At 46.5% G+C, this 18,567-nt stretch overlaps 2 protein-coding genes across 2 annotated transcripts in view; both read right to left on the bottom strand.

The window, feature by feature from the left end:
• The window catches only part of KAZN (kazrin, periplakin interacting protein), a 188,767-nt gene extending 175,647 nt beyond the window's left edge, over positions 1–13,120 (bottom strand). The window contains exon 1 of the mRNA XM_071798454.1: positions 12,329–13,120. Coding sequence (XP_071654555.1) covers positions 12,329–12,419 — 91 coding nt within the window. The 5' untranslated portion in view covers positions 12,420–13,120. The remainder of the gene's footprint in view (positions 1–12,328) is intronic.
• A 1,808-nt stretch (positions 13,121–14,928) lies between these two features.
• The window catches only part of PRDM2 (PR/SET domain 2), a 48,517-nt gene continuing 44,878 nt past the window's right edge, over positions 14,929–18,567 (bottom strand). The window contains exon 10 of the mRNA XM_065854963.2: positions 14,929–18,235. The gene's annotated coding sequence lies outside the window, so the exon portion shown is untranslated. The remainder of the gene's footprint in view (positions 18,236–18,567) is intronic.

The following is an 18,567-nucleotide window of genomic DNA, read 5'->3' as shown; positions in this document are numbered from 1 at the left end:
AATAAACCCTCAAGGTGCTATCACAGCTATAAAAATGCCCAAGTATCTCCTGTACAGCTGGAGAGAGCACACACAATGTTGGATGAGGAACGGCAAGAGATGCCATGGTCTGTGCTCAGCAATGCGGGGAAGGAGGGAGCAGAGAAGTTTCCAGATGAGCCATCAGAGGGAAAAACTCAGGCTGAGAGCTGGTGGCTGTGTCTGAAAAGCAAAACAGTACTTCTGTACCTACCAGAAACAAGGAACAACCTTCGTTCCTCAGGTATGTCATGTGAAAAATGGGAATAAGCGAATAATATTTCATCAAGAGTGTTGCAATGTTTATTAATCCCTCACGCTAGTTGAACTAGTTAATAATACAGGAGTTACTGACAGCAATTCCCCAGCAGGATTACCACTGAGTTATGAGAGTAATTGTTCACCAGAAATTTAGCTAAAACCTCTTCTCTGGCAAGAAATTCTACGTGCAGCTTGCCCTGAGCTTCAGTCACATCATTATCCTGGGGTGAGTTATTTCTGATGTGGGTAACTCCAAGCTTCCTTGGGGTGCTGCAAGCAACATCAAGCAGTAATTTCATTTTCCTTACACTCGCCCGTGACACAAGGACTTCTGTCATTTCCTTGGTCACACTGTCCCAGCATCGATCCTTAACATGCACCAGGCAGAATCCTGTAATGAGTACAGTGCATGTGCTCCAGGCCAATTGGAGATCATTTGCTCTAACACCCAGCTGAGGTTCCACAGGAAGGGGTCCAGGCGGGTTTGAATGTCTGCAGAGAAGGAGACTCCACAACCTCCCTGGGCAGCCTGGGCCAGGCTCTGACACCCTCACCAGGAACAAGTTTCTTCTCAGAATTAAGTGGAACCTCCTGTGTTCCAGTTTGAACCCATTGCCCCTTGTCCTATCATTGGTTGTCACCGAGGAGGATGGAGCCAGGCTTTTCTGACACTCACCCTTTAGATATCTGTAACCATTAATGAGGTCACCCCTCAGTCTCCTCCTCTCCAGCTCCAGAGCCCCAGCTCCCTCAGCCTTTCCTCACACGGGAGATGCTCCACTCCCTTCAGCATCTTGGTGGCTGCGCTGGACTCTCTCCAGCAGTTCCCTGTCCTTCTGGAACTGAGGGGCCACAACTGGACACAAGATTCCAGGTGTGGTCTCCCCAGGGCAGAGCAGAGGGGCAGGAGAACCTCTCTGACCTACTGACCACCCCCTTCTAACCCACCCCAGGTACCATTGGCCTTCCTGGCCACAAGGGCCCAGTGCTGGCTCATGCTCACCCTGCTGTTCCCAGGACCCCCAGGTCCCTTTCCCCTACACTGCTCTCTAATAGCTCATTCCCCAACTTAGACTGGAACCTGGGGTTGTTCCTACCCAGATTCAAGACTCTACACTTGCCCTTGTTATATTTCATTACATTTTTCCCTGCCCAGATTCTCAGGACACGTTTGATTTATATCAAATATGGCCTATTTGATAAACAAATGCTGCTGCTTGTCATCATCAAACTGCATTAAATTAGCCTAATTAACCTGAGACAACCCCAAATCTGATTAGGCCACCTGAAACAGGTATCATCCTATCTCGCCACCAGCAGGAGAGCAGCGATGGCTGGGAGGTGATGGGGAGCGCGGGGGAGCCCCAGCCCTGCGCCGCTTCTGGGTTTGATGCAGTACAAATAAATAGTTTTGCATCCACAAACTCAGAGCAACGTGAACGAACCTGGAAGGGGCTGTGCAGCGAGCTCTGCCTCCCTCTCCTGGCCTGTTCCCAGAACATCAAAAACTTTGGTGAAAAGTGGAATTCAAGCAGCATTAGCCAGCTTCGGATATTTGTCCATATAAAATGCCCCAAACTTACAGATAAAAAAGCAGAGCCCTGAGGAGATCCTTCCCATCATTAACCTACTGACCCAGCACTGAGACTTGCAAAAAGCAGATTTTGCTGTGGGCCGGCAGCTGTCACAAATGTCCAACAACAGAAAAGATAACGGACAAGCCAAAACACCGATAATCCCTGTTTAAGATCACAAGCACTGGTATCAAAGCCTGGCAATTTCTACTCAGCCTTTCTTAAAAGAAACTATCACAATCACACTCATTAATAATTGTAAACCTATTACAAAATGCACTCCCCAAGGGAAAGTGGATGAGGACGCATCAATCTCAAGCCATGATTCCCTAATTCAATCTACAAGAATGAAAGCAAACCTCAAATGAACCGTTATCAAGCATAAGGAAAGTTAAGTATAACAAAATCCCTCTCTCCACAGGGAAACCATCACAGTGCAGTCAATCAGCACTGGGGCATTCCCAGGTAAATGGGCTCAACTGGGTTATAAAAGCTAGAAGGGGTAGGGGGTTGGAATTCCACAGTAAAAGCCCTTTCCTACTTCTTAGGCAAAGCAGTAGGTTCAGTCTGCATCTGTGTTTTTATGTGGATAAATATAAATGTATGCTTAATTGTTGGCCACGCTTAAAGTATCAGACTTCCAGATGTATCTGAAATACACTAAAATGCTCAAGATCTATAGAATACTTAGCATTAGATGCAATCAGGTTCATATAGTGAGATTCTCAAGCAGCTCATTTGTATTTCTAACTTTCCTGTGTGTACTTTGTCATCAAAGTTGGAGATTATGTTGCCTTCGGTATTTTCCACGCGGTGAACACCATATTAAATGGGAAAAAGATCGTCATGAAACCACAGCATTCATTTTGGGCACCTCTGAGTCCAAAGAACATCAAATTTGAAATGAACTGCCCCCTGAGGCACTGCACTGGATCCAGGCCTCAACTGGACTCTGCCCATTGACCACAACTCTCTGGCTTCTTCCCTTCAGCCAGTTCCCAGTCCACCTCACTACCCGCTCACCCAGACCGCACTCCCTCAGTTCAGCTGTGAGGATGCTGTGCAGACTGTGTCAAATGCCTCACTCAAGTCAAGGTAGATCACGTCCACCGCTCTGCCATCATCCACCCATCTTGTTCTGTCCTCATAAAAGTCAATGAGGTTGGTCAAGCACGACTTCCCCTTGGTGAAGCCATGTTGACTGCCCCTAATGACCCTCTTCTCCCTGATGTGCCTTGAGATGGCACCAAGGAGAAGTCGTTCCATCAGTTTCCCAGGGATGGGGGTGAGGCTGACCGGTCTTTAGATAGGAAAACAGGGTCCATACAGAGGCTGCACTGCACAAGGAGACGCCAGCACAGCAGCCACTGGGGGTCAGCAGCACAGCACAAAGGACATTTATTTCACAAATACCAGGTTTTCTAGGCGAGAAAACAAGCAAACAAACCAACCCCATCAATTTCTTCAAGTTGTGAGCACCAGCCATAGCCATGTACAGATTGATGGAGAGCTGTGTCTGAGGGGCTGGATTATTTAACAAGATTTTAAGCTACGGATAAAGCGATTTATTAAAAAGTCCTTTGGTATCATTACCTGCCTGCAGGTGAAAGAAAGAGGAGGAAGCCCAATTCCTTTGCACTCATAAAAATGACACATTGATGTAACCTGTTTAATACATAACTGGAACCTTCCCAGACCAAACAGGGCCCTTGAGGCAGACTGGAGCCCTTTAACACAGCAGGGAAAATCCCGCAGCCCTCCTGGTGACCTGCAAATGCACTAGCCAGGGAAACTGGAAACTTTGTTAACAGTTACTGCAAGGAATAGCCCCAGAAAGTGCCTGGAAAGACCTTGCTACCTCAAAATTAGGACCAGTGGCATAAGGAAAATATTGCAGACAAAATGTAATTTGCTCCAAGGGCAATTCACATGTCAGGGCAGGGTAAATACCTGAGCTAGGACAGGTGCCCAGAGCTCCACCTGCGGCAGCTGGGAAATGAGGATAAAACCAATAAATTAACCTACCCAGAGCTCTGTGCTGCCACAACCAGGTTACTCTTAATATTTCCAATTCACTTAAGGGAACAGAAGCATCTTTGCCCCTAACTACAGCTGCTCCACAAAGCTTCCAGTCCATTCAGGAAAGCATTAAGCCCTTATTTAAAGCCTATAGAAATTACGTGTACACCCCCAGTAAAGCACACAATTGCTGTTTATCATTGAAACATGAGGTCTTTGTGTTAGCCGTTTGTCAAAGCAGCCTTGAATATTAAACACAGACCAATAAAACCAAGGGATCCTCTACATATAAGAGCAATGCTGGCAAGTGCTGCTTTGGCAGATTTAAGCGGGGTTGGAGGGGTTTGCAGGGTTTGTCCTGCCCTGGCAAACTGCAGCTGGAGGGTACAGCTCTTACTTGTAATTCCTGCCCCCTCCAGATATATTATCTTGCAGCTCTTAAGAACCAGATAGTTACATTATTGCTCAAGACCAAGAAAACAAAATTGCTGTAATAGCTCTGTTTGAATCAAGCATTACAGAAAATACCATATAATTGGGTTCTGGAGCGACAGCACAGGAAAATGAAGTACATCCTCTGGAGGCGTGGAACAGATGGAGAATGGCATATGAACAGAGAACAATCCATCGGAATTCTGCACATTTGCTTTCCTTGCCCTGCGCATCCCCAGCCAGGCTCATGTCTCTTTCCCTCCCCCCTCCCTGGCCGCACAGACCCCAATACCCCATCGCCCTTTTGCTTTGCATTACCCACTCTTGCCGCCTCACCCTTCCCGGAGGTGTCGCAGAGCCGCAGCTCCATAAATCAGCAATCCTCAGCGCTATTTTTGGCAGATCTGGGGCTGAGCTGTTGAATTTCGCAGCCACTGAAGCACACTGTACCTTTGTTTCGGTGCCTGCAAAAATCAAGCTAATAACAAGCGCCTCTGTAAGATGATAACCTGAACAGCTCAAATGAGGGGCAGAAACTATTTTTATTCATGCAGAAAGATGAAGTTTTATTTTGCTGCAAGCTCTGTGAAACACTCAGGGCATCAGATGCCCTTTGTTTCGCCAACTCTGAATCTCCTGAGATTTAATTTATTTACTTTCTAATCATTTAGTTGGGGGCAGCAGTTTCAGCCTCCTCACCAAACAACGGTTGGTACTGGCACAGGAATATAACACATTGTGCTGCACGCAACAGAACAAGGGCGCTTGGTCCCTGTAACCTGGACCCAGCAGCGGATCACAGCACATAAAGCTGGTGAATGTTGAGCACACGTACAGCAGATCATGTGGCATAATTGCATTGCTCAAGTAATTGGGTGATTAGGGGGAAAAAGGAATAGTAGAAATACAAATAAATGTAATTACCTGGAACTTACTCTCAAGACAACAGGCAGCGAAGCCCTGTTGGCAGAGCAGCACTAATGTAGAGCTTGTACCAGGATGGATGAATGGTGTCATTAACCAGGCCGGCGGCAATTTGCTGCAAGGTCATCATCTCCAGCTGCTTTATTGGGAGCTCTTAAAAGTGCTTTTTGGACCATGTCTTACAGGATGATATTGCGGAAATGCCCAGTGTATCAGCTGATAACACAGTCCTCATTCGCAGCCCGTGACCCTTGGGACACAGCAAGATTTTCTCTCTCTTCTGCAGAACAACCATCATTTCCTCTATCCTAACCTGTTTTCTCCTTACCACGCTTTCCTTCCCAAAACAAATGGAATTCAAATGTGGTTTCCTCATCTCATGTGTCTTCACATATTTTATTTCATTCAAAGCCAGGATAACATATAGGTATTTCAAGAGTATTGTATTTTGGCTCTGTAGGAATGATTTGGTGTAGAAAGGCGCAATTTCATCATTCCAGCCATTGCATTAGTCTGGGTGACACAGTACAAAGGCAATACCCCAGCTTTGTTCAGCTGGATATGTTCTAGTTGAATACTTCCATTATTTCACATCAGAATTTAGGCAACCTTAGAATATCCACTTCCCCACTTCTAAAAAATACCCACCTTCCATAAAATAGGATAAAGCCAGAGCAAAGGCAAATACATTATTTAATGTCTTTCATTCCACTTTCCTTTTAACAATGCACGGTCTTAAAATTGCCTCAAAGACCTCCAAAGAAAGGAAGGATAACTAATTCATTTTCATAGCTGCAAATCTAATCATACACGTGTTTTCAGTTCATTATTTTGGTGTCATAAAGATCTGATGGTTTCTTTCAATTTGAAGGAATTATTATATTCTTATACTTTGCTACTCATGAACATTAATTGACAAAACCAAATTTGTCCATCAGGAATGCAGATGAACACTACTCATAATTTAATCAGGAGCAAATCAGCTGGCATGTGGCTAGTCCACAGATGCTGTAATCATTTGTTCTCTCTATTGAGATGGCAGGGAACAAGTTATATTTAATTTATGCAAAGAAAAATATTTTCAATATTTTCTTTCTGTTATCTGTCACTGGGTTTTTTTTGTTTGTCAGATACTTAACGGCATATGGCAGTCCTAACATTTTAGAAAAGTTTTATCTCTCAGTTTGAAGAATAAACCCCTCCTGCTGTATATTATATGTGTAGATGTAGGTACATATGCAGAATTTCAGACTTATTAGGATGCCACAGTCACTTGCCCCCTCTTTTGCTCACTGAAATGCAGTCTCTATTGATTTCCCATGCACTTCACATAAATATTTCTGAAGTACTTCAGAGAGCAGTGTAGGGGAAAGGGACCTGGGGGTCCTGGGGACAGCAGGGTGACCATGAGCCAGCACTGGGCCCTTGTGGCCAGGAAGCCAATGGTACCTGGGGTGGGTTAGAAGGGGGTGGTCAGTAGGTCAGAGAGGTTCTCCTGCCCCTCTGCTCTGCCCTGGGGAGACCACACCTGGAATATTGTGTCCAGTTGTGGCCCCTCAGCTCCAGAAGGACAGGGAACTGCTGGAGAGAGTCCAGCGCAGCCACCAAGATGCTGAAGGGAGTGGAGCATCTCCCGTGTGAGGAAAGGCTGAGGGAGCTGGGGCTCTGGAGCTGGAGAAGAGGAGACTGAGGGGGGACTCATTCATGTTTACAGATATCTAAAGGGAGGATGGAGCCAGGCTCTTCTCGGTGACAACCAGTGACAGGACAAGGGGCAATGGGTTCAAACTGGAACACAAGAGGTTCCACTTAAATTTGAGAAGGAACTTCTTCTCAGTGAGGGTGTCAGAGCCTGGCCCAGGCTGCCCAGGGAGGCTGTGGAGTCTCCTTCTCTGCAGACATTCAAACCCGCCTGGACCCCTTCCTGTGGAACCTCAGCTGGGTGTTCCTGCTCCATGGGGGGATTGCACTGGATGAGCTTTCCAGGGCCCTTCCAACCCCTGACACTCTGGGGTTCTGTGACTAGTTAGTCACTGTCTTTTGTGCCCTGTGCAGCATCCGCATCACCCACAGCTTCCCAAGCAGAGTAGCAAAGGCACAATATTTGTGTGATTAAAAGGAGAATTTTGTAAAGCAATGAAAGGTCTAAACAGCAAGTGAACTCCATCCACAAAGCCTGGATTGCTGTTTTCCCCCTGGGGAGCACAGCACTACCTAACAAAGTGAAGAGAGATAAATGTCACTTTTTTATATCCCTAGTAACAGCTTATTCCACTGGGTGGAAAAGAAAAATATTAGTGATCTTCCCGTTTCATTTCTGTGGCCCCTTAATCTATTCAGCTCAGGCAGGAGCACATCAGCTGTCAAGGAGGATTTTTACTTATTGCTTTTCTGGGGAGAGCTAAATGACTTTTCCTCCTAGAGCCGGGGCTGGTCCCAGAGAGAATCACATTATCCTGTTCTCCCCTAAACCACAAAACTCAAAGGGCTTTTGGAGTAGTTTGTTTCTGATACATTTCTTGTCATCTCAGGAAAAGATAAAAAGAGACACCTTTTTCTACACCAACACACACGTTATTTAGCATAACAATACCATGCAGGAGAAGTTGGCAGAGATCTCATCTCCATGTTCTCAAGCACCACAGCTATGAGCATGGAGATTTATGCTGGTTTCTATCAAGCTGCTGAAACCTGCTGCGATAGCAGGACGTACACCCGGCTGACAGCTCTGCCCATGGGAGCAGACATCTCCCAGAGCAGGCACATTTAGTTAAAGCAAAATAAAAGCAATGTTCCCCCCCTTACCATTGAATTTCTATGAAATAACAGGCCCGAATTTTGCAACGCTGCAGTAAATGATTTTCTGTTCTGGGTTTCTGCCAGCAGCCCAACAGCTCCTGGTACCTGCACCAAGCATCACTGAGTTCACCTCACCTGATCCCTGTTCCTTATTTCCCCAAAAAACCCAAAATCCGCTCCTGCACAGACCTAACCTGCAGCACACTAATTAAACAAGACCGTCGCAATCATATTTGCAAACAAAGTCACTTTTTGCTACACATCATCTTCTCTTGGGAGAGCAAACGAAACAACTTGTTTCCATGAAAGATTTATTACTGGCTAATGCACGTAGGAAACCCGAGGCGCTAAGCACCGAGGAACGCGCTCCCAGCCCCGACTCGGTGTGGTCTCAAACCAACCGACCCAAGCAGATTTTATGCTGACTTGTTTTCTCTTGTTGTCCACGGGAGCCAAGAAGAGCTGTCACCAAAGGTTTGAGCTCGTGTTGTACTTGAAGAAAGGCAGGACCAGCACAGCAGGATACCAAGGCAAACTTCATCCAAATCACAAAGTACATAGCATATTGTTTTAAAAACCATATTCAGACACCAAAAGAAGCAGCCTTATGTTGCACATATGATGCTTTATCTGCAGCAAGATGCTAGACCAGATGAAATTCCAGGAATTTCACACTGCAGGACAAATATATTGCCCTAGGTAATGTTTCGTGTCTCTTTCCTCACATTCCTCTTGAGGAACTGGATCAAGGGCTAAACTACAAATCGAGGGGACGAAGGCAAAAGCTCTGAGCCACGTTACATTGATTCCCATGGAAGATCTCCTGAGAACTTTACATCACGTCCTTAGTTTTCTGCTTGGTAGCCAAACCAAACTCGCATCCATTTGTGGAGCGACCATCAGAGGGAGATACCAGATACACACACTGGGTAATACGTATGTTGAAGAATGATAACACGTAAAAGCTTCAGTGCAATGTCTTAAAGTCTGGATGATTTTCAAATGACTTAAGCTTTCTTGTTCATAGCAGTCACATCTTGAACTGGGTTCCTTATTTCATAACCAAGGGAAAATTAACTGGCAAGATATTAAAAATAAATGGAGAGTCTAACAAGTCAGCAGCATCTGTGAGCCAAAGATTTAGTGAAAACGGCAATTAATCTAATGGAGCAGTAAGGCAGAGAATAATACATGTCGATAAGTACAGAAAACTGCATTATACCAAACAAATTGCTTGGAATTTGCCCACGTATAAAGAAGGCGGTTTATCTTCTAATCCTAATTCTGCAGGAGAGCCCCCAACTCTCCTTGAGATCAGGTCTCGCTCCATATATTCAACACTTCAGAGGAGGGCAGGGGGGAAATACCCTTCAAATTCGCAGTCTCGCTCATTTTTAGGTCTAGTACTGCCAATCATAAATCTTTCAGACTTTTTTAATTCAGAAACTGTCAAGGGGAAAAAAATATATAGAGCCTTTCATTTTGGTTTTAGCAAAATTTATAGCATGAATGTGTGCCAGATTCAATCCTATGCTTCAAACAAGAAAGATCCTCCAGCATCGCCTGGCAGACAGGAATTTCAGCTGAGATCAAGAAGATTTAGGACCGGGTTCTGCAGCCAGCCTTTCTCAACTACTCCTTTTGGAAATCTCCAGATGAAAAACAAACCTGCCTATCCACGAAACACAAACCTTCCTCTCTGAGCAATCCCAGATAGGAATTACAGGCCCTCATTGGAAATCACCCTCCCCACAGATCTTTTGGGCACCAGGTAAATTTAATACCTGCAATTGCAAGGATTTACTACCTTGGGAAACTGGAGCTTTGTCAGATTTATTACCCTGGTAAGGTAAGCAGCATCAGTATGGCAGGGTAAAATAAGAAGATAGAAAACTGATTTTCAAAAGAGCATCCTACATAACATACAGGTAAACAGTGTTCCAGAGGTAAAATAAAGAACAGGCACTTATGCAAAGGGCAAATCAATTTTGGAGCAGGACTCCTATATAACAACATACTCTTTACACTAATATTGCAAATACTGTAGTACATTCTAGGGTTATCGTGCAAATCTACAAAAACATTGCATGAATAATCAGCCAATTATTCAGAATCAGCTGAGAAGTCAACTTCCAATATATTCAATAGTGGTTTTTCAGAGCGAGTCACTGAAGAGCCACGTTAGGCGAGAGGGGACACACGTTTGCACCAGGGTGGCACGGTACTGCTACACAAAACCTAAGGCACATTCTGCAAGCAGCCCCCAGCTCTTCCTGCAAGTGCTTGGGAGGTAAAGAGTCCCCATAAAGAAGGCAGAAGCTATAAAAAACATGAGATCTTTCCAGGTGGTACCTGGAAGTTGTGCTGTCAAGTCCGTGATTTATTTAGAGTTCAGCATTTCTCCAGGCACATAGTTTGACATTTAGTTAAGGGCAGGACTTCATCGTTCAAGCACATTGCGGTGTTATCAAAAAAGCCCAAATGTCACCCACGACAATGATGTGGTACGGGGGGCCTACAAGTCTTGTTCAGGAAATTCGGGGCATATGGGTCAGAACTTGACTCCACAGAGCTCTTTAGAAATTGTTGTTGCAAAAGAATCACTGGGGGCACGATTTTATGGTTTGTGAGGGCATCTGCACAGCCCTAAACAATAGAACCATTTTATTGCTCTGTCCCAAATACTATTTGTTCAGTGGCATGGGATGTAACCAAGTAACCGGAGCCTGGTGTCCCCAAATGTCAGCGATGTTCATGGCAGCCACCCTTACATCGCACCGCACCTTGTACCTAAAGGCTGAACGTGCCTGAGACATCTAGAAAACCCTACTAAAATGATCCATCAGAGGGAAGAAAATCTTCTGGTTGCGTTACTAAGGTGGGATTCACCAGACCCAGATTCACAGGCTTCCCCTCTGGCATCTCCCTGGGAAAAAGGGAAAGGAAAAGCAAACAAAACTAAAATTACCACCTGTGTTTTCCCAGCTGGTTGCTCTTACTCATTTGGCAAACAAAGTACTCAGCACTGGGGCTTTCTCACACACCTCTTCTTGATGTAATATCTGACATAATGGATCAGCCTTTGGACTGATCCCAGGCCATATAATATGAAACATTAATATCAAACCCTCTTTAAAAACTGCCTGACATTTCCTTGGAGGCAGCACTGTGATCGCAGGCTTGATTAACTGAGTAGTTGTCAGCTAACAAGTCGTTCTCCTAACTCAACGTACAAGAGACACAACAGAAGTCACAGAGAGATCTGCAGCAAAACCCTAATACATCGCACTTTGGATCTCACCACATAAATCGAAACACTACAATCCAAACATCATTAGTGCAGAACTGGCTGTGAAGAAGAGAAAGAGGGGACAGAACACTTCGGTGCATGTATCTTCGCAAATATGTTCTCATCACAGTAATAAGAAAGGCCCAAGTAAAACAAGCCCTCAAAATTCAGAGCAAGTGTTGTTACAGCATCTTTGCAAAAACTCAGGTTTTCTCCACAGCCACAAGTAAATAAATCCATCCATTCTCAGCCCTCCTGTGAGCAGGGATAGGAGGAGACTGCAAGTCATGTGAAATTCATTACGCCCATCTATTAAACTTGGGAACTCAGGTATGAAGGAGGATGCTACTGCAAAGCATTGGGCACTTAATGGACCAGTGCTGCAGAGCAAATTCACAAAAAAGGGCAAAACTGGAAAATTTGGGTGTAGCCATGTTACAGTCCCCCTCCTTAATACCCAAAAGGTGCAGGCAACAGCTAATCAGGCACATCGGTAGGGATGTTGCAAATGGATAAAAGCAGCTGGGAAAAGGAACAGAGCTTCTGGTGCTACAGCAACACAAACAGCCAGAAAAAACAAAGGAAAAGATAATAACTCCTTATGCTTCGCAGAACTGAACACCAAAGCAGAGACCTACATACCTAGAGATGCAACAGTCAACTCCAAAACAGCAAATCAACCTCCAGCTTGAATACCATTATTTTGAAATTGGAAAAATTGCTATACATGTTGTGTATGCGTCTAAACATAATGGCAACTTCCACTGTCGGGGAAAAAGCACCTCGTTCCAGTCTCATTAACCCAAAACACACAATCGTCCCAACCCTGGCCTGAAATTTGTAACTATTTGGACACGAAGCTTTTCAAGTGGCTTTGGGAGAAGTTGAGGCAGCTGTGCAAACGCAACAGGGGTCACTGCAGCTTTCCCTTTGGCCAACACGGGGCTTTGGGAAGGGCTTGGGAAGCGAGGGCGGGAAGAGCCGAGGCTGTACACGCGCGTTCCGCTCTTACCTGCTTCCATCAGCTGGCACTGCTGCCCAAAAACTTGCGAGAAGGTGACGGGGGCTGGCGTGGAGCTGGAGGTCACCGGGGCCACATCCATCGCGCTGATGGGTCCGTGCTGTGGGTCATGAGGGGGGAACCGGCTGCGGGGAGACGCCTCCAGTGCCCCACAGGTCCTCAGAGGGCTGGAGACCCCCCACTGAGCTCTTCCCCAGCTCCAAAAATGCTCCTTTCCCTCTTTTCAAGGGTGAGTAACAGGATACATGGTCCCAGTTGGGCGCCGTTAGTATTTTCAGCGCGATCTGTCTCTTGCAGGAGTTGTGTGGTGTCCTGGGCAGGGCTGGAGGCCTCAGGCCCTCGTTAGCACTTGGCAGGGGTGTCCGAGCCCCCCGGGGTCTCTGCCATAGTTACAGCAAATACAAGAGTCTTATTTCTTCTCCGTGGGGCACTGAGATGTCTAAACGCAGCAGCTACCTTGTCCGTGAGCGTGGGCACATCCCCATTCGAGGAAACGGGGGAGTTTCCCCTGTGTGAGGTACCGGGGGCCGCACGTCTGTCCGTCCGTCCGTCCGTCCCTCAGCCAGAGCCGCCGGAGCAGCGGGCAGATCTCTGCCTCTCGCCGGGGTTTGCAGCCCAAGGACGCGAGAGGAGGTTTCCAGAGGGTGAAGCCGAGGGCTGAGCAGCTCCCAAACCTGCCGTCCTGTGCCCAAAATGGTCCCCGCGGCTGTGGGGGCTGCGCGGTTTCCCGCCCGCGCTGCTGCAGCCTCCGCTCCCGGGGGCTCTGCCGGGTCTCGGCATCAGCCCCCCCGCGGTTTATTCCCGCCTGCCAGCCCCGGTTCCCCTTCCCCCAGCAAAACAGGCGAGGGGGAGGAGACTGGAGCCGCCGTTAAATAACATTGCCCTGCTGCAGTGTCCCTCCCTCTGCCCCTGCCCTGATGCAGCGGCTGCTCCGGGAGCTCATCTGGAGGCACATGAAGTGCGAACTCAGCCCGGCGGCACCGAGGGGACTTAACCCCCTCACTCCTGACACGGCCAAGGGAAGGGGGCAAACCCGGCACCCAGAGCCGCCGGGGTGATGCCCGTGGCTTTACCACCCATCGCACTGCGGTCACCACCTTGTTGTGACTCCTTCAGTGTCAACACCAGCCAGGGCTGTCTGCAGGGAAGAAAGGCCAAGAGTTAACTCCCAGGGAAGTCTGACACAGCTGATTCATCTTCATTTTAAAAACTCCCTCTGATGGAGATGCTGACTCTGGGCGCTCTGCATAATTTTGTGCTCCGTGAGTCATCGGCGCTTGCTTTGGGAAGCTGCTGGGAAGAAGGTCACCCAGGCCCAGGAAAGCACACACCGTGACCTGGGTACAGATACAAACCTGCCAGATTATAAGCAACAGAAAGCCCAGGGTACATCACGGGGGTCACCTGCAGGTGGCTCAAAACCCAGGTGAGACGGGGGGGTGTTTTTAGCCCCTTTCTGCAGGCAGCTGAGGCCAAGAGAGGCAAAGGGACTTGCCCAGGGCCACCTGGAGAGTGTTTAGCAGCAGGGAATTGAAGTCACATCTCCCAATGTGTGCTGCAGGCTGAGCAGCTCCCCCAGCTCAGCCGGGAACTGGTGATGCCCACATCATCTCAGATTTATCATCTTATTGTGTCTACTCCCTCTAGTCCAAAGAAACAGGTAGATTTAGCACTTTAACAGCTGCTAGATTGGTTCTGTACTGTGAAAGCTATCGTCTCCCATGAGATTGCTCCTTCCTATAATGCTATAAATGGCCACCTCTAGAAATGTTTTCCCCCTTACCTGTTTTTGAAGGTCGTCTCCTTCCAAAAAAGCCACAGCTCTTCTAAAAAGGAGTAATTAGCGCTGCTACACGTGACAGCACAGGCAGATGAAAGGAGGTGTGTAGCTATTTAGTTTGAGAATATTTCAGAGGGTTCTCTCGCGGGGAGAGAATTACAGTTCAGCAACATCTCAGCACTCAAAACCTGAGTGAAACCGAGCGCTGTTTAATAAAACCAGGTGGGCCACAACAGGAGGTTGACATGGGAAGAGAATACTGTGCTGTGGGGACAACAGCGATTTCAGGTCAGAGTTATAATGCATAAGGAATCTTCAGATTTTCTGGGCCAAAAGAGCCATTTTTAGCCCGTGTGAAATTAATATTAATACCTATACTTCAGCTGTGCCCAAACCTGTTTGTTTCATCTGCTATTTTTAAAGAATGTGGCTGAATTAATGCACTGGTGATGAACGGCGGCCCATGGAGTTCCCTCAACAAACACGCCAAGTCCCACAGCCCCGGATGAGGGATAAAACTCCCCCTCCAGGCCTTGCGATGGAGCCCGTCCTGTAACAGCGATACATGAAACAGGGACCGTTTCTAGGAAGATAAAACCCTCCCATTCCGTGCCCTGTTCAAAATTTCTGCTGTAATTACCGTTAGTGTGCACAGAGCTTGATAGACCAAGGTGACATTTCCATCTCCTCTCCTGCAGAAAATCCAGAACCATTCAGCCATTTCAGAGCTCAGATATATTTGGTTTCTACTTTGAAGGCTTCCTTTGCTGCAATAATAACAAATATCTCTCTTATGCGCTTTGTCACGTTACTTTATTGTTGTTCTTTTTCTTTACATGGCGGACGGACAACAGAGCTTTCCAGAGCGATGTTCGGAACCCGAGCGCCAACCAGGTAACACCACATCTGCACACAGGTTATTTTTAATGAGCTTCTCGGCGTCGGCAGCACCAGGAGAGCACTGCAGAGCTACCGGTGTCGGCCTCGCAACACCCAACATGCAAAACCTGAGCTTCTTCCCCACCCTCTCCTCGAATTTTCACAAGAACTTGTGGCATTAGTCAAGGGCAAAATTTCACGTTTCATCAGCAGGCACGGGGGAGGTTAAAAATTTGCTGCAAAACTGTGAAATTCTGCCTTGGGACAAAAAAAAAATGGCATACTTTCCTGAATTGACTGCGAATAAAATATCCTCATTGTTCCAGAGAAACGACACCATTTTGAATGGATCTTTTTCTGCAAGAAAAATCAACTCCCTCACCTTTCCATACACTTGTTATTTGAGGGAAAATGAACAGTCTGGTGCAACCATGGGTTATTTCTTGTTGGTGGTGTGGATATTCTTCTGGCACAGCTTGGACCATAACAGATCCTTCAAACAGACCTGTATAATATAAAGCTGTGTGCTGTGGTCTCTTGCTTGAGTAACATGGTATAAAACTTTAAAAACGGAGCATTTACAACCAGGGACATAAAGACGTGCTTTTAAAATTGTAAATACATATTTACAGGCTCGTGTGATAAACCAGAGTTTCTCTGGGAAAAAAATGTCCATCTGTCACAACAATTTACACACTTCTCTCCTTGAGTTTGTCAGTTATTATAGTTAATACCGCTCTAAAACAGAGCAGCAAAAATAAATTGCACAAAAGTGACCTTACTAACCTCATTGGTATGCCTTAAAGGCACTAAACTCAGCAGCATCCATGCCAGAACCTCTGTGATTTAGCTCACTGTGGCTGGAAGTCCAGTGGGTCTCAGAAGAACCGATTGTTTAGAGCAGGATTTGGGCTGCATGGCAAGGAAACTCTTCCTCAGCAACAATCCTCGTGGGACCTGTGCAAATTTATACAGTAAGTGTTGGTTTTGAGGGAATGCCTAACAAAGCTGCGCTGGGAAGGTCAAGGGCATGTCATATCATACCGGTCCCTTAAGACAGAGTATATTAGGGCTGGTTTTTATCCGCGCTGTACGTTCACCTTGCAAACGATCTAGGTGATGTCCAGACACGCAGGAAGATCATTCCTGTTTGAAAGAACAGGGTTTACCATACTGGTGCGGGATGATGAGAAGGAGGAGAAAACATGGAGAACGTAAAAAGATAACACGCAAAACTAAAGCGAGCTGAAGTGATTGGAGAGCTGTGCGTGCCCGCCGGCTCCTTCGAGATACACGTAAGGCCAGGAAACTTCATTTCTGTGCTTTTTGACCAAGATTTACCAAGCTGCCCAGCAGATGTGGATACTCACTCCCGACTAGTTTTAGTGAATAATGAGAATCTCAGTCTTGCAAGGCTGCTACGGAAAATTTCAGCCTTCGTTTGGAATTAGTACATCACGTATTTCAGGAGGAAATTATTGCTAGCCAAAAGCTCGAGAGGGGACAAAGGAGACTCCCCACTCTTGGTGGAGCAGCCGGCAATGGCACAAGCTCAAACCACAAAGCTCCGTCTCGATGGTCTCGCCGTCTTGAACTGGAAGCATCGCTTCCAACTCAGGAGGACACGGCGTTTGTTATGGCTCCTCCAGTCCTCGGCAGCTCAGCCTTTGCCCAAACCACAATTGCGCTTAGAAAGCCTCCAATAGGGGTTTATCCGAAAAATCTGTCACTAGATAATACGAGATCCCGAAGACCTTCTCTTTCCAACTCAAACGACATGTAGCTAAAACATTTTGACGGTGAACAAAACCTATGTTTTTATTTAAAGCTTCTGTATTCATTTTGAACAATTTGATTTTCATCAAAACTATAAAAAATCAACTGTTTTCAGCAATTTCATACATATATATATTAATATATATGTCATATATATAGATATATATATAAAACTGATCCTTTTTTGACTTTTTCAGGGTGGTGGGAAGCAGTATCAACTGGGCACTTGTTTCTTTCTCAACTAACATGTGCATACACAGATGTCTGCTGATCTGTGTGGAGTGCAAGGACAAGGAGAGGAGTAAATGGGCTGAAATAAAGGGGAAACGGGGCAATCCACCCCAGTGGCCTCCTTGAAAAATCCCAAACCCAGACGGTAAATCAGAAGGAATCCTGCAAAAAACTTGTCTTGCCAGAAGGAAGCCTTGATCTTGGAGGTGAAATCTGCGGGGCCCCGAGTAGCACCCTGCCAGGTGATGCACCCATGTGTGATTGTCACCGTTTTGGGGCAGGAGGTAAGAGACCTTTCTGCACTGCGTTTTACCAACCTGTGTCTTCAACTTGTCTTCGCTGGCTGCCTTCACCGCTACCTTCATGATGTCCTGTCTGCAGGACCACAGAAACCAGGCAGGCTGGTATCAAGGGTCGCAAACACAAGGTTTGTATTTAAGGAAAAGCATTGCTTGATGCTGCACAGCAAGACACGTGTTTGATCCTCTCGCTAACAAAATCAAACCTGACTGTAACAAGAGTACCAGACTGGCAGCAAACGTCATGGCAGCTTTTGAGGAATGGATGCTGGTCCCTTTATGGAACTGGGCTTTTTCATGGAGATGATGTAGCAGGTGGTCTTCAAAAAAAAACCATGGGTCCTGACACCCTTGGAAAGCAATGGCATCGTGCCCGTTAAAGCTAATGGTACGAAGTGAAGAGACTGGGGTACCCACAGACTCTGGAAACCTCAGCCAAACCTACTGCTCCCTTAAGCGGATTTTTGCGGGATGCCCAGTTCTTTACCCGTTAGGATGTAAAGTAGGAACTAAAACAATGTAACAGTCTTTTCAGAATTTAATTGCATAGTATGTTAAACCCCTCTGTGTTCTACCAGGAAGAGGAGACTCATCCAGACCCATCAACCCTCTGGACATGGCTAATCTGCCTGCAATTGTCCCAACACTTCTCCACGCTATTCAACTGGCTGGTGATGTGTGGACTCCATGGGACCTCCAGATCCCCCTCTCACCAGCATCCCCAGCTCATCGCTCCTGGAGAAGGCAGGAGCCCTGCTCCATGTCTGTCCCTCTGGAAGGGAGGACAAGCTGACACCGTTGCTTCCAGCAGAAGAAAACTCTGTCCCTGGCGTCTACGGAGGAACCGCTCTCACCTCATTCGAGACAAAGCAGGAGAGGATAATGTTTGAGGATCATTTCACCTCGTCTTTTCCAGTCAAAAGTTCCTAGTACCTGCAAATACACAGTAAGTTGTGGTTAGCTGGAGTCAGCTTCGAGATGAAGCCGAGTACCAGCCCAGTGACAGCGAGCTGGAAGCACGGCCATCAGTGAGTGCTGGGCAGGAGAGATGCCCACGATTCAACTTTTGCTTGGGTTTCCCACAACTCAATGGTCTGTGCTGCACTCAGGGGTGTTTAACTTTTCAGTAGCAACCACTCCCCTTATTCAGGAGATGGTAAACTTCAGAGTTTTACTAACGTTTCCCTCAAATGTTATTTTTTTGAGCATATTTAGCAAAGAATGAATTCCACACTGCAGAGTGTTGATTTTGCTGGCAGTCATTC

This window comes from Patagioenas fasciata, chromosome 23 (genome assembly GCF_037038585.1).
Source record: "Patagioenas fasciata isolate bPatFas1 chromosome 23, bPatFas1.hap1, whole genome shotgun sequence".
NCBI lineage: Eukaryota > Metazoa > Chordata > Aves > Columbiformes > Columbidae > Patagioenas > Patagioenas fasciata.
Note: the sequence above shows the minus strand (reverse complement) of the source record. Positions and strands in the feature narration are given on the sequence as shown.